The following is an 18,891-nucleotide window of genomic DNA, read 5'->3' as shown; positions in this document are numbered from 1 at the left end:
AAGTGCTTCACAAAGACTCACTGTGCACCTTACAAGTCGTGGGCTCCAGAAAACTGATGAGACAGGCTTGCTTTCACATGGATTAATGCAGCCTGCGAGACTCCGAGGACCAGAGTGCAACAGAAGCACCACATCTGAATCTGGGTCTTGGCACTTCACTCCCTCTAAGAAGGATCTGGGCCACCTCGATACTGCCATGCAAGATGCCTGTAGCCATCTGCCTTGTCTTCTGGGGAAATTTGCAGTGACCATAAAGGAAGTCTGGATCCTCGGAAGGGGATGATGACCCTCTAACAGGCGTCTACTAAGGGCCAGACTCTGATCTAAGCTACATTCTGGATGGGTGTCATTATCCCCATTTTGCAAGTGAGGAGCTTAAAATTTAAAAATAGTAATGTACCCAAATTCGCCAGCTGGCAAATGAGAACCTGTACTGGGACCCAGGTCTGCTGAACCCGTACAGCCCATATAGTTTCCACGTGCTCTGTGTCTTTCTTCTTACTGCAGTTTTGTTTGCAAAAAGGTGCACGTATGTGTATGGGGTGTGGGTGCAATGCACCTGTTATGAGTGGAACTGTGTACCCCCCGAAATGCATAGGTTGAATTCCTAATTTCCAGAACCTCAGATTTACTTTCCAGACCTTACTTGGAAATATGGTCTTTACAGAAGTAATCAAGTTAAAATGAGGTCATTAGGGTAGGCCTTAATCCAATATGACTGGTATCTCTCTCTCACACACACACAGGGAGAACAGCACGTGAAGACTGGAATTATGCTGCCACAAGCCAAGGAAGTACCAGAAACTGGGAGAGAGGCCAGAAACAGAGCCTTTCTCACAGCCCTCAGAAGAAAGGAACTCTGCTGATTTTGGACTTGTAGCCTCCAGAACTGTGAGACAGTTAATTTCTATTGCTTAAGCACTCAGTGTGTGCTACTTTTTTAGGGCAGCCTCAGGAAAGAGCACCAAAAGAGTGTCATGTTGCTGGTGGTCATAGCAGCTTAGTCTTCATTCAGTGTCATCCTTCAGGGGTATTTATATACCCTCACTGAACATGGTACTGTGCATGGAATTAACGCTAAATGAGAAATCAGTAGTCATTTTTGATTTTTCTTAGAAATCCAGTTAATCATTGTGCTGGAGAGAAGTGTTCTGTGTGTGACCTTGAACAGGCTTCTTGTGTCTCCTTGAGTCCTTTAACATCCTAATGTGCTTTGAGAATCTCTAAGAGGAAGCAGACTGGAATATAGGGCATTCTCCAAACTAAATTTTTTTCCTTGCCCACCTACTAATGCTCCCCTAAAGAGCTGGGGGAGCACTGCCTGGCCACAAGCCAACCTCCACACCTTCCTGAAGCTAAATCAGGTGAGGCAGGTGAAGCTGGGTATGTGGCTCGAGGTAGAGAGATGGTCGGACAGGAGCAATCTTGGGCCGTCACTGGAAATCCCGAGGCCCCCACACCCCACCCCCGGCTTCCTCCACCTACAGGAGCGCTGGCGGGAAATGCAGGGCACGCTTTCCTTCTTTGGAAGGGACAGTGCAATAGGAAAAGCTGAGGTGGGAATAGTACTTTACAGTTTAGAAAGATGTGAGCATCCATTACAACTGACCCACAAAATTACTTCTAACATTGATTTTGATGAAATGAGCTTCCACGTAAAAGTCAAACACTCGACCATGTCTGCTGTACTAAGGTACCTCCTGAGCTGGATCTTGCTAAACTTGATTTATGTCTCAGGGATGTCAGATAATTTTCTAAATTCTTATCATATATATGTATACATATATACATGTATCATACGTATGTATGTATATCTCATATATATTATATTTATATATACATAAGGTAATATATATTATATTTTATATACATTTAATCTATCATATTACATGTAACATATTGACTGTTAATATTGGGAGTTAATTTTAAAGTGGCATGCACATTTCAAAGAAAACTGCCTGATAACATAGAAAACAGTACTTTATGAGACTTGTGAAAATACCGTAGCAAAATCCCACATAAGACAGATTGCTGGCAATTTCAAACCTCAAGAAAAAAAAGGCTCCCAGTGAAAGACTTTTCAAAAGGGAAACAGTGATCGAATTGCTCTGAACCCTGGTTCAGAGAGCAGCCCTAAATCTAGTCTTTAACACTGAATTCATAACTAACTGGTCCGTTTGTTTTCTAGGTCACAGAATAGACAGGCAGCACTAGGGACTTTGACGCTGCTGTCTTTAGGGTGTTAGAGGCAGTCACAGAACACAGTCTGCAGGCCTGGCTTGGGGACACTCACCAAACACTGTCCTGGCTGGGACTGATTCTCGGTTCAGCCAAAAGGACACTTGTGACAAGATCACAGTCATTATGCAGGGGAGATAGGTCTGGATGACAAAGTACCCGATCTTCCTCTTCAGGTGGAAATGAGCCGTCATGATTGTGTATTCACCTGCAAATGAGCAAATTACTGCAGTCAGCCACCTAAATGAACCCTACAGTCCTGCCCTGTGGTTCCTGCCCCTGGTCAGAGCCTGGGAGCCTCCCTTCTCTCCACCCTCCCTTTGGACAAGCACTTATTTGTATTGTTTGGGTGAAGGAGAGGCTGAAGGATGCATGGATTTCTTAACGGTCATTTTATCAGTAAGTCTTTTGACCCCCAGCCTCTGAAGAGCCTCTGCTGGTGGATGCTTTGCTGGGGAAAATCAGATTTGTGTGTTTTCCTAATCCCTGGCCACAATCTATGCCACTCTCCACCCGCCCCCCTCACTGCTACTGCCATCGGGATTTCAGGATTTAGCCTCTCCAGATATAACTCAGGAGATCACAGAGCCCTGTCGTGGGCGGATTGTTTTCTCATTTCCCAGCCAGGGAGGGCTGGAAGGAGTGGGGGGCTACCACTTCCCCACAGGCTCTGTGCCCCCTCAGCCGGCTTGGGGGTGAGGAGCAAGAGCCTCCGGAGGCCACGGGTGCTGGCCGCTCTGAGCTTCCGCTGGTCCACAGAGAGAGTGAGGGCATTTCCTTGGCGATGCCCCAGTGCCTTCTCTGGATCTGCCTGGCTGTGTGGGAGGCGAGTGCAGACCTCCCCTTCGTTGCGGAGAACGATGCTGCCCTGACGGTGAACTGGTAAGGAGCCAAGGCGGCTGCGGTGGGAGGGTGTGTTAGACAGAGTCTCCTTTGCTGTGTGAATTTGCATCTCCCTGGGGAGGTGGGAAGGATGCTTTGAGAAGTGGAGGCAGAGCTGAGTTGATCTGAGGACAAGAGTTCTTCAGCTGAATTGCAAGAAGTAGATGGTGTGGCCAGGGAACCTGGTGGAACTGTGAATGTGGGCGGAAGGGCCTGGGGTCTCTGCTAAGGTAGACCCCCGGTGGGGCCATCTGTTCGAGGGTGGTCGGCTGGCTGCCTGGGCAGAATGTTGAGACATTTGAGACTGATTACATAGCTCGGACGCTTGCTGTTGGATTCAAAGCCCAGTGCTCGGCAAGGCCAGCTGTGGATGTGTCCCTACGTGCCTTTTCTCACAGCATGAGTTAAGATCATATGTGGCGAACTCTGCCCTCTTACAGAAGAGGGGACCAAAATTCCCTCAGGGCCAAGGTGCACCACGCCCTCCCCACAGCCCCAGGCAGATGAGAGCAGGTGAGAGGAGGGGAATAGGCTCAGGCCTAGCAGAAGGAGACAGGGACAGAGAGAAGGGGGGCAAGATACGTTTAGCAGCAAAGACATCTTTATCATGATCCGATTTTGCCTCTCAATGCTTGAGAAGAGGGAAAATGCCGTTCTGTTTCTTTGCATTAGGATTTGAAGTTACTCTCCTTATAATTCTTTTGTTGTGGTGGTTCTTTTCATTCTATTTTTGAGTTGAGGATAACAATATAAGATAACGTTCAAAAAAAGACCATCTTGGGCTTCCCTGGTGGCGCAGTGGTTGAGAGTCCGCCTGCCGATGCAGGGGACACGGGTTCGTGCCCCTATCCCGGAAGATCCCACATGCCGCGCAGCGGCTGGGCCCGCGAGCCATGGCCGCGGAGCCTGTGTGTCCGGAGCCTGTGCTCCGCAACGGGAGAGGCCACAGCAGTGAGAGGCCCGCGTACAGCAAAAAAAAAAAAAAAAAAAAAGACCATCTTTTTGGAATGCAAATAGGAGCAGAAACCCATTTATAAATTTTTAAAGAACGACATGAAACGACTCCCAACTGTAGCACCCTCCATGAGCATTGCGATTCTTAACGCCAAACCTCTGCGGTGCCACCTTTTCACTTGTTCCCATAAAATCAGGTCTGCTTCCTCTTCCCTTGCCTTTAACACGGTAACCACATGGCACAGCAGCCTCCTTCCAGCCCTGCCAGGCCCTTCCCCAGGATGGCAGCCCACACCAGTGGACGGGCACTGAGTGCCTGTGTGAGAAGAGGCATGCACTGCACGTCCCTGTGCTTCCAGCCAGCTCCAGGGGGTGGTGATGCTGACAGAGGGACGCTCACCGGGGTAACATTTGAGGCTTAGAACTCATGCTGCAAGCAGGACTTACGCCGTCCCTGTTCCACATTTCTCCTGCCGTGAGAAGCCCTGCAGGACCCTCCCCTGCTCACAGCCAAGTTTGTGACCGTGACCTCTAGGGCTGGGCTTCCTGTGGCCAGGAGGTGTCTGAGGACACCCTTTGCAGGTGCAAGAAGGGAACGCATTGTGTTCCTTTGGACATCCTGCCCACTTTGTGTCAGGTGAAGCCCGGCTTGTGCTGCCCTGCGGGCTCAGGCCAGCCCTGTGCCTGCGGGTGTGACAGTACCTGCTAAGGCCTCGGCTATTTCTATGCTGCCCGGCTGTGCTTTCCCAAATTCAACCCCAGGAAAACCTCTGAAATGTTCCAGGTGGGGAGATAGCAGAACAGGTAAATGAGAGTATTTGCAGGAAGCTCTCTACCTTTCCTGCAGAGGCTGCTGCCCTCATGTCTCAGTGCTTGGGCAAGACTATGTTATATAAGTAGGTCCACGAGGCCTCCGGCCAGGGCCTGCGGTCACCAGGGCTGCTCACATGGAGGCAAATGCACCTCAGATTAATGCCTCTCATGACCCTTAATGCCAGGATGCCACAGCTGATGCCTCCATGTGCGGCTGGAGGGAGGGGGCCCGATGTGGAAGGTTCCTTGTGGCCAGCACAGCACGACAGGCCCGGGCAGCTAAGGAGAGTCCTGGGCTCTCCCAGGGTGTGCGCCCCTGAATGGGGGGTGAGGCTTACCTGTGCTGGTGCTGATGTTCTCTGTGCCCACTGTCTGCCCCATCAGGTGGTACTGGTTTAGCCTGGAGCCATCTTCTGCCACCACCACTGACTTGGTTGTGCCATTGGTCCAGACATAGACAACTTCGGAATTAGGATATGCATCTGTATGGGGGAGAAAAAAGGGGTGTAAACATGGAATCATTTGCAGCGTGGCACAACCAACGATGTTTATAAAAGTAGTAAGAGAGATGATTAGAAAGGCAAAGTTACATGACCTAAAGAAAGTACAAGCAGTCAGACCAGGGCAGACAGCATCACAGTTCAGGCCCTTCTCATTTCTAAAGGGCAGAGTGCTCAGAAACCGGGCCCAGTGCTTCCTACGGGGTATCTTCTGTTCAGGGTTCACTGTTGCACGGGCCTGAGACCACAGGGCCTGGGGCTCTCCCAGCTCTTAGGGCTCCTGTTGTCATTACAAGAGCTCTGTAAGGATGTAATGCATAGAGTGCCTTGTCAACAGTTCACAAACAGTCAAAGTAAGAACAATGAATCACGCAAGAAGTAATGAATACACACCAAAAAGACAGTTTGGAAACCGGGAGCACTCAAACCATAACATGGACTGAGGCTCAGGGGTACACTGTTGCAAAGCATCTTGTATGGTGGGAAAGTGGTGATGGTTTGTTTATTCTTCACAGTGCTGGTTACAGTATCAAAATTTTCTTAAATGATAGGGAAATGGTCAGTATTTACCTCATATCAACCTTGGGAAACAGTTTACGTTTTGCTTATGATTTTCAGAGGCATAAGGAAGAAATGACCCAGGTCAAGTTAGCCTTACAAAATAAGCTAAATTAAGCTTTGTTTGTAGGACTAAACTGGTTGTCTGCTCAGGGAATTTTCAAGTCTGGTCTCTGTTTTTGTTTTTGTTTTTAATTATTTATTTATTTTTGGTTGCGTTGGGTCTTCGTTGCTGCGTGTGGGCTTCCTCTAGTTGCGGCGAGCGGGGGCTACTCTTCGTTGCGGTGCGCAGGCTTCTCATTGTGGTGGCTTCTCTTGTTGCAGAGCGTGGGCTTTAGTATGTGGGCTTCTGCGGCATGTGGGATCTTCCCGGACCAGGGACTGAACCCGTGTCCCCTGCATTGGCCGGCAGATTCTTAACCACTGTGCCACCAGGGAATTCCCTCTGTTTGTTTTTGATTCTAACAACTTGGAGCAGCATCTGACCACATCAGCTACTATAAAGGTCTCTCTTTTCAGAAGGCACTTGTTGCCCTGTTGTCCATGCTGTCCTGGTGGGAGGGTGGTGCAGAAGGCAGAAACTTTACCCCTGGTGTCACACCTGTGACTGTTACCTTACACAGCAAAAGGCACTGTGCAAAATGGAATTAAAGCTATGGGCTTAAAATCAGGAGATTATCCTAGATGATCCCAGTGGACCCCATATAATCACTCGAGCCTTTAAAAACAGAGAACTTTCTCCAGCTGGGCCCAGTCAGAGAGACCCAGCTCAGAGAGATTCGAAGCAGAAAGAAAGGACTCGACTGCCATTGCTGGTTTTGAAGGTGGAGGAAGGGGCCATGAGCCAAGGCATGTGGGCAGCCCATAGAAGGCAAGAATGACTCCCTCAGGTGACAGCCAGCAGGAGACAGGGACCTCAACCTACAACCCATGGAACTGAATCCTGCCAACAGCCTGAGAGAGGCTGGATGTGGATTTGCCCCCAGAGCCTCCAGAAGGGAAAGCAGCCCTACTGACATGATGATTCTGGCCGTGGGAGACCCAGAGCTGAAACACCAGGCAAATCCACTGTATTCTGACCTACAGAACTGTAAGATAATATAAGTTTTTAATTATTGAGATATAATTAACATGTATCATTGTATAAATTTAAAGTGTACAGCATCATGATTTTATACATGTATTGATACATATTGCAAAATGATCACTACAGTAAGGTTACTTAATAAATGTGTTGCTTCCATTAAATTGCTAAGTTTGTGATAATTTGTCATGGCAGTAGAAAACTGGAACAGGTAGATGGACTGCTAAACAGAAGACTTTCTCCCAGAGAAGGGAGACAAATATACGTAAGACATGTTACATGTGAAGTGGTAGTAAGTGCTATGGAGAAATATAAGCTATGAAGAGGAAAGAGGTGCTCTTTTAAATAAGGTAATCTGGGAAGGCATAACTTAAGAGGCCCAAGGACCGTGCAGAAGCCTGCCACATGGTTGTCAGAAGGACATGTATCCCAGAAAAGGGCCCTGCAGGTGCACATGTCCTGGGGCAAGAGTGTGCCTACAATGCCTGAGGAGAAGGCAGGTGGGCAGTGTGGCTGGACAGGGTAGACAGCAGAGGGCAGAGGAAAAGACGAGATAAACGTTGCCTCAAGGCTATTTAAGGCCTTTGCCTTTTACTCTGAGCTAGCCAGGAAGGGGGGGGGGGCGGGGATAAGCAAGTAAGTGACATAGCCTAGTTCATGCTGTAAAAGGACCCATCTGGCTGAGATAGGAGACTAGAATGCAGGGGGGAAAAGAACAGAAACAGGAGAGTGCTTAGGGCAATATTAAAATAATTCAGGTGAAAGATGATAGTGGCTGGAAGTGGTAAAAAGAGGAGAAAATAGGGATACATTTTAAAGGAAAGGGTCATCCAATCAGCTAACAAATCAGATGTGAGCTGTGAGAGGAAGAGGGTGACCAAACCAGGCATCCAGACGGGTCATTTGCACTCTAGGATGGCAAAGATTCTGGAACAACCCAGCTTCTGAGGAAACAGCAGCATTCAGGTGCTGACATTCCAGAGTTGAGAGGCCTATGAGAGGTCTCCTCGGGATGCTGAGCAGACAGTGGGCCACACAAGTCAGGAGTTCATGGGAGTGGTCCCTGGTGAGGATGTGACTCCTTGAGGCATCGGCACACAGATGTCACTTGAAGCGGGGGCTGGTGACAGGGTCACCTGCAGAGTGAATGTTGGTGGAGGGGGGGCGGGTGCTGCAGGGCCTAAAGGTTGGGAAGGTGAGGAGGGAGCTGCAGAGCCACTGGCGCAGTGGCCACTGCAGTGGGAGGACATGGGGAGTGTGCTTCCCAGGGGCTTGTGTCACAGCTTCAGAGGACAGCCGAGAAGCGGCCTCGGGGCCTCGGGGCATCTGTTCACCTCGGCAAGAGCACTTCCAGAGGAGCAGTTGGCTTTAAGGAACAGGGGAGCTCAAGTGTTCCCCATGGCTCTTGAGGGCCCTGAAGGCAAACCCGCACACCCGCTCTGTAGTACAAACCTGTGCATCTTCCCAGCTGCCACACACAGCATCCAGTGCCTTCTGGACAAGGCTGTGTGCTTGGCTCGCAGCCTGACGCCAACTCCAGATGGAAAAGAACCCGTGCACCCTCACAGGGAGGCCTCGGCAGACGTCTCAGGAGATGGGATGGGCTGGCAGGGAAGGCATCCCTAAGCAGGACAGCAGGCTCCGGGACTCCACCAGGCAGGGCTGGTGCCCGGCACTGCGAATGGGCTCCTGGTGTGGCCATTGCTGGGGCAGACAAGCAGGACTACACACGTGATCAGAGGTCTCCACAGAAGGAGCCAGAAGCGGTCATATTAGTAATGAGCCGTGTTCCCACTAAGTGTGGGAGTTTCTTTGCTAGTGCACATCACTTCCTTATTCTTGCTTTATGTGCAAAGTGTATACGTAACACTTGGAAAATAATAAAACAAGCATGTATGTAGCAAACACTGGGCTTAACACAGAGGAAAATGTCAGAACCTTCTAGGCCCTCCGCGCACGACTCACCAAAGGCTCACTTTCTCCCCACAGGTGGTATTCTGAACTTTATGATAATCATTGCGTTGTTTGCTTTGTAGTTGTACCTTCTGGGCAGACAGCACTAAACAAAGGGGCTTTTTTGCCTTGCCTATGTTTTCTTTGTGCAATCTGTTTTGTGTTTTTTACCCATTTGATTCATGTTTTCAAATATATTCTGATATACATATTTTTTTGCTCCATGTGCTGCAAATGTCTTCTCCAAGTTTGTGGCTATTTCACTTTGTTCATTTTTTTTAAATTTTTTGATACATGGTATGTTAAGTTAGTCAAATCTATCAACCTTTTAATCTTTCATCTTATTTCAGAGGCCTTCCTGTATCAAAGCTGGAATGCTCCATCTTTAACCATTAGGGCCTTGATCACAGAGAGTTGACTTCTGTATATATTTTCCTACATAAGCATCCAGTCAGATCTTCTCCATGTGGTTTTTGGTGCTCCCACCGAAATTATTAAGCCGTCCCTCCCACCCACGTACTTGCAGGGCCTGTTCTGACAAGTAAGGTCTTCATCAGGCATGGGTTCTCTCTCTTGTGGGATTCTCTGTTCTGCTCCTTTTTTCTACCCCAATTTCAATCTCCCCTGTCTTAACTACACAGACTTTAGAATTCTAGACAAGAACAGCTGGAAGGGCAAGGTGCCCCCTTTTCTTCCTCATGGGGCCCTGGCTGTTCTTGATCCTTTGCTCATCCATATACATGTTAGAATCCGCTCATCAGGCTTTCCCAAAAATACTCTGATGAAATTTATGTTGGACATGAATTGGATCTATAGATTACAGATTGGGGAGACATGACATCTTATGGTATTGAGTCTTTTTATCACGGACTTGATGTGTATTTAGGTCTTTGGAGTGAAAGTGCCTGACAGTAAGCCTTTTTGATTGTAATGTAACTGCCTGGCATTAAGTTTTCCATTGCCGAGGCAACTATTTAAAAGGCATCCACCTCACATAGGCATATTCCCAGCTACACTACTGGATAAAGGGCAAGTCCACCCATGCAGTTCCCCTTCTAGAAAGCCCAAGGTGACCTAGATAACTGGTCATTTGATGACCCCACTTCTCCCTAGTTAGAGTGCCTAATTCCTGTTCTTATGTTTTAAATTTGCCAATGAAGATTGAACTGGTGAAACCCTAAGCACCCGACCCTGGACCCCAATAAGGGTAGAGCTCTGGGTCTGCACTCTTTCTCTCTCCCTTACCCATGACAGTGCTGTGTGGCCCTGGGCGTGCTGTGTACCCTCTGAGACCTTTGAGTAATAAGCCTTGTTTTTCAAAGTTCCCTGGTGGTTGTTGCTAAGAATGCCTTGCAATCGTAATAGGAACCACAAAGGCCAGTCCAGCCTCAGCGTTGCCTCTGGTCAGGGAATGTCTGAGGGGCCACCATGCGTAGTATGGGCCCAGATGAGCACCCCAGGCATTCCCAGTCACAGAGCATTTCTGACCGCTAATGTATGAGCTGAGAGCAACACAAAGTAGTCTTCTAGGTTGAAATATCTTTCAGTGAAGTTGTATCACTTTCTTTCTTGTGCTAGACATTCTCCCTCCAGATGTGTGTTACTCAACATGGTTCCAAAAACCAGTGTATCCTGTCTCTGAGCAAAGCCATATGGGATCCCAACTTATCAGAAGACTGCTCGGCGAGGGGGTGGTCAGAACCCTGAGAATTAGTGACATGATTCCAATGTTCATCTGCATATTAGTAAGACATGAAATAGAAGGACGTAAATAGAGTAGACCAGATACAGCAGTCAATGGAATAACATGGATGCTATACTTGACTTACACGGCAGGTGGAGGCTGAGTGTTCTTGTCATGTTTTATTTAAATTAGCATGACCTACCATTTCCAAGTTTCAGGTATTACAGAAGTGTTGATTTCACATGGACAGCACTGGAGCTACCCAACACAGTGCATTCTGCCGTAATTTCCCTTCTCTACTGGGGGAACATGGCTGGGGATGAGGGAGGTGAGGCCTGACGATGTGCTCCACCCTGGCAAGCTGCTTTCTAAGTGTCTGGTCACAGACACCACCACGCATATGCTGAGACTTGGATGGTGCCCTGAATTCCCTATAAAAGACATGAGATTTCTATCTTCCTATTATTTAGATGCTACAGGACCCTGAATATTGAAGGGCCATGGTACTGAGACATGGACTTGAGCAGAGTGGCCACACTGGATTCTAGCTGGGGCTGTGAGTATGCAGTGGACGGCACATGATGATGAGGCAGCATTTCCTGGCAGTCCCCAGACTGGCTCAGGCAGCTTGTGCTCCTGTTGTCCTGTGCCACTGTCCTGCATCTTCCCCCAGCTCCTCTGCCTCATGGCAGGCAGAGCTGCTGCACTGTGAAGCTGGCCTCCCCCTTCCCGGCTACATTTGCAGTGAGGAGGGCTGCCAGTGTCCCACTAACAACCCCCACTCCAGTCCCAATCCACACGTGGGCTGTGAGTCTGTACCCTGGCCCAAAGAGTTAAGGGGGCCCCCATAACCCCTGGAAGATGTGAGTGGGTTGGGAAACGTGAATCCCAAAGCTCAAAAGGAAAAAGAAGCTCAAACCTTGGGGCAATAGGTCTCAGTGACCAGCGCAGTTCTGAGAGTCAGGAAAGACTGGGAGCACAGACATGTATCTAAAGAGAGTATGGGGGAGGCCGGAGGAAGATGACGGAAGAGTAAGACGCGGAGATCACCTTCCTCCCCACAGATACATCAGAAATACATCTACACGTGGAACAACTCCTACAGAACACCTACTGAACGCTGGGAGAAGACCTCAGACCTCCCAAAAGGCAAGAAACTCCCCACGTACCTGGGTAGGGCAAAAGAAAAAAGAATAAACAGAGACAAAAGGATAGGGACAGGACCTGCACCAGTGGGAGGGAGCTGTGAAGGAGGAAAGGTTTCCACACACTAGGAAGCCCCTTCGCGGGCGGAGACTGCAGGTGGTGGAGAGGGGAAGCTTCGGAGCCGCGGAGGAGAGCGCAGCAACAGGGGTGCGGAGGGCAAAGCGGAGAGATTCCCGCACAGAGGATCGGTGCTGACCAGCACTCACCAGCCAGAGAGGCTTGTCTGCTCACCCGACGGGGGGGGGGGGGGGGGGGCGGGGCTGGGAGCTGAGGCTCGGGCTTCGATCGGAGCGCAGGGAAAGGACTGGCGGCGTGAACACAGCCTGAAGGGGTTTGTGCACCACGGTTAGCCGGGAGGAAGTCCGGGGAAAAGTCTGGACCTGCCGAAGAGGCAAGAGACTTTTTCTTCCCTCTTTGTTTCCGGGTGTGCGAGGAGAGGGGATTAAGAGCGCTGCTTAAAGGAGAACCAGAGACGGGCGCGAGCCGCGGCTAATAGCGCGGACCTCAGAGACGGGCATGAGACGCTAAGGCTGCTGCTGCCGCCACTAAGAAGCCTATGTGCGAGCACAGGTCACTATCCTCACCTCCCTTCTGGGGAGCCTGTGCAGCCTACCACTGCCAGGGTCCCATAATCCAGGGACAACTTCCCCGGGAGAACGCACAGCGCGCCTCAGGCTGGTGCAACGACACGCTGGACTCTGCCGCCGCAGGCTCGCCCCGCATCGTGCCCCTCCCTCCCCCCCGGCCTGAGTGAGCCAGAGCCCCCGAATCAGCAGCTCCTTTAACCCTGTCCTGTCTGAGCGAAGAACAGACGCCCTCCGGCGACCTACACGCACAGGCGGGGCCAAATCCAAAGCTGAACCCCGGGAGCTGTGCAAAAAAAGAAGAGAAAGGGAAATCTCTCCCAGCAGCCTCAGGAGCAGCGGATTATATCTCCACAACCAACTTGACGTACCCTGCATCTGTGGAATACCTGAATAGACAACGAATCATCCCAAATTGAGGAGGTGGACTTTGAGAGCAAGATTCATTATTTTTTCCCCTTTTCCTCTTTTTGTGAGTGTGTATGCTTCTGTGTGAGATTTTTTCTGTATAGCTTTGCTTTCACCATTTGTCCCACGGTTCTATCCGTCTGTTTTTTTCGGGATTTTTTTGCTTAAAAATTTTTTTTCTTAATAATTATTTTTTATTTTAATAACTTTATTTTATTTTATTTTATTTTATCCTCTTTCTTTCTACTTTTTCTCCATTTTATTCTGAGCTGTGTGGATGAAAGGCTCTGGGTGCTGCAGCCAGGAGTCAGTGCTGTGCCTGAACACTGGTCCACAAGAGACCTCCCAGCTACACGTAATATCAAATGGCGAAAATCTCCCAGAGATCTCCATCTCAACACCAACACCCAGCTTCACTCAACGACCAGCAAGCTACAGTGCTGAACACCCTATGCCAAGCAACTAGCAAGACAGGAACACAACCCCACCCATTAGCAGAGAGCCTACGTAAAATCATAATAAGTCCACAGACACCCCAAAACACACCACCAGTCATGGACCTGCCCACCAGAAACACAAGATCCAGCCTCATCCACCAGAACACAGGCATGAGTCCCCTCTGCCAGGAAGCCTACACAACCCACTGAACCAAACTTAGCCACTGGGGACAGACACCAAAAACAACGGGAACTACAAACCTGCAGCATGCAAAAAGGAGACCCCAAACACAGTAAGATAAGCAAAATGAGAAGACAGAAAAACACACAGCAAATGAAGGAGCAAGATAAAAACCCACCAGACCTAAAAAATGAGGAGGAAATAGGCAGTCTACCTGAAGAAGAATTCAGAATAATGATGGTAAAGATGATCCAAAATCTTGGAACTAGAATAGAGAAAATGCAAGAAACATTTAACAAGGACCTAGAAGAACTAAAGATGAAACAAGCAACGATGAACAACACAATAAATAAAATTGAAAATACTCTAGAAGGGATCAATAGCAGAATAACTGAGGCAGAAGAACGGATAAGTGACCTGGAAGATAAAATAGTGGAAATAACTACTGCAGAGCAGAATAAAGAGAAAAGAATGAAAAGAACTGAGGACAGTCTCAGAGACCTCTGGGACAACATTAAATGCACCAACATTGGATTGGAAGAATCAACATTGTGAAAATGACTCTATTAGCCAAAGCAATCTACAGATTCAATGTAATCCTTATCAAACTACCACTGGCATTTTTCACAGAACTAGAACAAAAAATTTCACAATTTGTATGGAAACACAAAAGACCCCGAATAGTCAATGCAATCTTGAGAACGAATAATGGAGCTGGAGGAATCAGGCTCTCTGACTTCAGACTATACTACAAAGTTACAGTAATCAAGACAGTATGGTACTGGCACAAAAACAGAAATGTAGATCAATGGAAAGGATTGAAAGCTCAGAGAAAAACCCACGCATATATGGTCACCTTATCTTTGATAAAGGAGGCAGGAATGTACAGTGGAAAAAGGACAGCCTCTTCAATAAGAGGTGCTGGGAAAACTGGACAGGTACATGTAAAAGTATGAGATTAGAACACTCCCTAACACCATACACAAAAATAAGCTCAATATGGTTTAAAGACCTAAATGTAAGGCCAGAAACTATCAAACTCTTAGAGGAAAACATAGGCAGAACACTCTATGACATAAATCACAGCAAGATCCTTTTGGACCCACCTCCTAGAGAAATGGAAATAAAAACAAAAATAAACAAATGGGACCTATTGAAACTTCAAAGCTTTTGCACAGCAAAGGAAACCATAAACAAGACCAAAAGCCAACCCTCAGAATGGGAGAAAATATTTGCAAATGAAGCAACTGACAAAGGATTAATCTCCAAAATTTACAACCAGCTTATGCAACTCAGTATCAAAAAAACAAACAACCCAATCCAAAAATGGGCAGAAGACCTAAATAGACATTTCTCCAAAGAAGATATACTGATTGCCAACAAACACATGAAAGAATGCTCAACATCATTAATCATTAGAGAAATGCAAATCAAAACTACAATGAGATATCATCTCACACCGGTCAGAATGGCCATCATCAAAAAATCTAGAAACAATAAATGCTGGAGAGGGTGTGGAGAAAAGGGAACCCTCTTGCACTGTTGGTGGGAATGTAAATTGATAGAGCCACTATGGAGAACAGTATGGAGGTTCCTTAAAAAACTACAAATAGAACTACCATATGACCCAGCAATCCCACTACTGGGCGTATACCCTGAGAAAGCCATAATTCAAAAAGAGTCATGTACCAAAATGTTCATTGGAGCTCTACTTATAATAGCCAGGAGATGGAAACCACCTAAGTGTCCATCATCGGATGAATGGATAAAGAAGATGTGGCACATATATACAATGGAACATTATTCAGCCATAAAAAGAAATGAAATTGAGTTATTTGTAGTGAGGTGGATGGACCTAGAGTCTGTCATACAGAGTGAAGTAAGTCAGAAAGAGAAAGACAAATATCGTATGCTAACACATATATATGGAATCTAAGAAAAAAAATGTCATGAAGAACCTAGGGGTAAGACAGAAATAAAGACACAGACCTACTAGAGAATGGACTTGAGGATATGGGGAGGGGAAGGGTAAGCTGTGACAAAGTGAGAGAGTGGCATGGACATATATACACTACCAAACATAAAATAGATAGCTAGTGGGAAGCAGCCGCATAGCACAGGGAGATCAGCTCGGTGCTTTGTGACCACCTAGAGGGGTGGGATAGGGAGGGTGGGAGGGAGGAAGATGCAGGAGGGAAGAGATATGGGAGCGTATGTATATGTGTAACTGATTCACTTTGTTATAAAGCAGAAGCTAACACACCATTGTAAAGTAATTATACTCCAATATAGATGTAAAACTATATAAAAAAATCATTATGTTGTACACCTGAAATAATGTCATATGTCAATGATACCTCAATAAAAAAAGAAATAGAAAAAAAAAAAGAGAGTACGGAGCACAGAAAACTATGCTTCCCCTCTCCCCCTCCCCCTCCCCCATGGAGCTACCTACTCAGTGCCCAGCATCCCCAAGGAAGAGGGGAAAGAGGGCACAGAGCTGCCAACACACTGAAGAGGGAGGACTTTCCGGACGAATGAGGCATTTGGGCGAGTGGGACAGGTGCTTCCTCGGCTGGCCTGGAGGGACGTCGACTGAGAATGTGGGGATGCAGGTGGGACCTGTGGGGTGGTGGAGGCACAGAGGTGGGCATGCAGACTGGACTGCTGGGGACACGGTCCTGACTTCAGGCTGGGCATCACTCTCCTCTTTGGGACTGGGGGTGGCTGTCCTTGTGCTCTGGGTCTAAGAGGTGCACTGACCAGGGAAGCATTTCTGTCCTGCAGGGATCAGTGGCTGGGGAGAGGTTGGTTCTGTTACCTGCAGGCTCGCAGGTAACCTGCAGGCTCCTCCAAGCCTTTTTCTCCATTGTTGGGGGGTGGTGTGGGGGTGGATAATAATACTTATCTTACAATAAGGACCCAATAAAACAATAATTATAACTAGATAAAAGTTACTTGAAATCACAGAGTGATGTATGAATGTCACCTACAATGTATATTAATAATTTATATCCTCTGGTTTTTCAAACTGTAAATATTAAATGGCCTATTGATATTGACGATGTTAATGGCATTGATAACAGCAGCTACGAGTGCGGCCTCCGGCACGTCACTTCAACACCGTGAGCTCTGCTCTCGCCATCAAATTAAGGATGGGAATAAATGAGGCACTCATGTGCCTTTCTGCTTGGGCATTTAGCAACACTAAATTCTTCTCTGTGTGTCAGAGGTGTGGCAGCCTATCTCTTATCTGGGGACGACAGTAAACAAGGCCATCAAGTTTACCATGCTGCCATCATCTGTCATGATTTAGAGCTCCAGAAACATAATGCTTGCCTTCCTCCAACCACACATCAGCGGAGCCAGGCAAGAAGGTTTGAAACATTTTCATCCACAACTAACTTGGGAATTCATCACTGCTTTCAGAGCAGCTCTGTCCCTGGGTTGACACTTCCTGTCTGTCCACTTCTGGCACTGCAAGTCCTGAACAAAAGGCCACAATGGCACATCAACCCCTTATTTCCAAGGCCTTTTAGAAGCGATGAGTTTTTGCCTAACTAAGAGAGAAACATATCTGACCTTCACTATGGGATGATCTTCGACAACCTCTTTACGCTCAAAGCTCTACTTCCTCATCTGCAGACTGAGGGAAGCAACCTAGGGGTGCTTAAGGGTAAAGTGTATTCATGAATGTCAAGTATTTAGCACATGCCTGACACACAGTTATAAATAAATAGTAGTTATAAGAAACATAGCCATAGGTTGGAAAGAAGTTTTGCTTGGTGTCAAATCCAGTCTTGTGAGAAGATCTTTCTACATGAATTCACTTTCTAACTGTCTATCAAAAGCAAACCCAGTGTGTGAGGACCACTGGTTAGTCTTATCTGACAGGCTGCATAGACACCCAGGAACTGCCAGTAACCAGTGAGGAAACCTCTTTTACTCTGTGCATTCACTGTCTTTGGCATTAGAAGAAATGCAGGTTAGGATGTAATTGGAATTTTGGTGATTTGTAAAACGTACAGGATTTCAGTTCTCTGACACCCATGTCCTCAGCCTTCCTCCCTCTTCTAAAACTGGAGGTGGGAACGGGCAGAGTACCTGCCCCAGGTGACCTCACCACCCATCACCTGCGTGACCTGCCCATCCTCAACGGTACCGAGTCTCAGTCTCTTGAGCTGAAAACCAAGTCAATACCTGACACATTGATTCCATAATCTAAATTAGAAAATTTGTAAAATATAAATGTCTGTGGTTACATTATTTCTAATGGCCTATTGCATAACCAATATCCCTGCTTTCAATTAAGCAGGTAACAATTGGATCAGTGGGGCTTTGCCAGGCCACTTTCCTTGCCCAGAATCAACTGGGAAGTGAGTGCAGCTCTCTGCAGATGGAGATGAACAGATAACACTGCTGCCCTGTTACCCAGGAAGCGACACTGGAAGCCTGAGATTTGCTAGTCACATGGCCCATCACCACCCCACAGTCAGGTTCTTGTAAAATTACTTGGGGTCACTGTCTCGGCTGTTCTGAGGGAGAGTCAAGAAACCATGCTCTCTGTGTCTATAGACTTACATGGGACCAAATCAGGAAAGAAGGACAAAGGACTGTCACCCTCCCAGCAGAAAAGCTGCTTCCTTTGTGAAGAAGAGTGAGAGGCAGGTCAAAGGCCGGGAGTATGAGGAGGAAATCCCTCCATGTACTTTCTTACCCTCACATAAACTGATTAGCTTTTTATACATTCAAATCAGCAGTTCCTTCCAATTACTTCCAATTTCTCATAGAAAATAGTGTTTTCCAAGTCACCTGGTCTTAAAATCATGATGCCATCTTTGACTCTTATACACGCGCCCAGAGTCCATCTCAAAATCTACTTGTCACACCGGCCACCACCCTGCTCTCGGCTCTCATCACTTCTACTGCTTCATGGCATTCCAAGTGCTTGGTTTCACTTCCAAAATAGTGATTTCAGCACATCCTCCCCTTACTCCACAACATCACTGCTCTGCCTACTACTTTTACACTTTGGGATTTAAGGCCCTTCCTATCTGGGTTGTAACACTGTCCTGTCACTTCCCCAAAGGGTGTCCTCCACTAACTGATCACCTGTCATTTGTGCTTTGTCCTTATATCCATTATGCCTTCTTCTATCCAAATCCTTCCAGGCTCAGTTCAAAATATGACCCTCATGAGGAGGTTCCCCTAATGGCCTTCAGTTTCACAAGGGTTTTAACCTGATTATCTAACATGTCCATCATCAGCTCCTTGAGCACCGGTCATGCTTCTTTTTCTCACTGCACCTAGCAGAGTGCTGAGTGCAGAGCACACCCGACATAGCTGTTAGATAGTAATCAAGGTTAACTAACGCACAACACAGACAAAACTTCAATGTATTTCTAAGAC

At 47.4% G+C, this 18,891-nt stretch overlaps 1 protein-coding gene across 2 annotated transcripts in view; it reads right to left on the bottom strand.

Annotated features, from left to right (window-relative positions):
- Positions 1–18,891, bottom strand: part of GABRA5 (gamma-aminobutyric acid type A receptor subunit alpha5) — a gene marked incomplete at its 3' end in the record, with an annotated part of 98,989 nt that overhangs the window by 11,905 nt on the left and 68,193 nt on the right. For both annotated transcript variants that reach the window (XM_081230178.1, XM_081230177.1), the window contains exons 7-8: positions 5,226–5,369; positions 2,294–2,446 (exon numbers count right to left, since the gene is read on the bottom strand). In XM_081230178.1, coding sequence (XP_081086304.1) covers positions 2,294–2,446; positions 5,226–5,369 — 297 coding nt within the window. The remainder of the gene's footprint in view (positions 1–2,293; positions 2,447–5,225; positions 5,370–18,891) is intronic.

This window comes from Mesoplodon bidens, assembly GCF_964165515.1.
Source record: "Mesoplodon bidens genome assembly, chromosome: 3".
NCBI classification, from domain to species: Eukaryota; Metazoa; Chordata; class Mammalia; order Artiodactyla; family Ziphiidae; genus Mesoplodon; species Mesoplodon bidens.
Note: the sequence above shows the minus strand (reverse complement) of the source record. Positions and strands in the feature narration are given on the sequence as shown.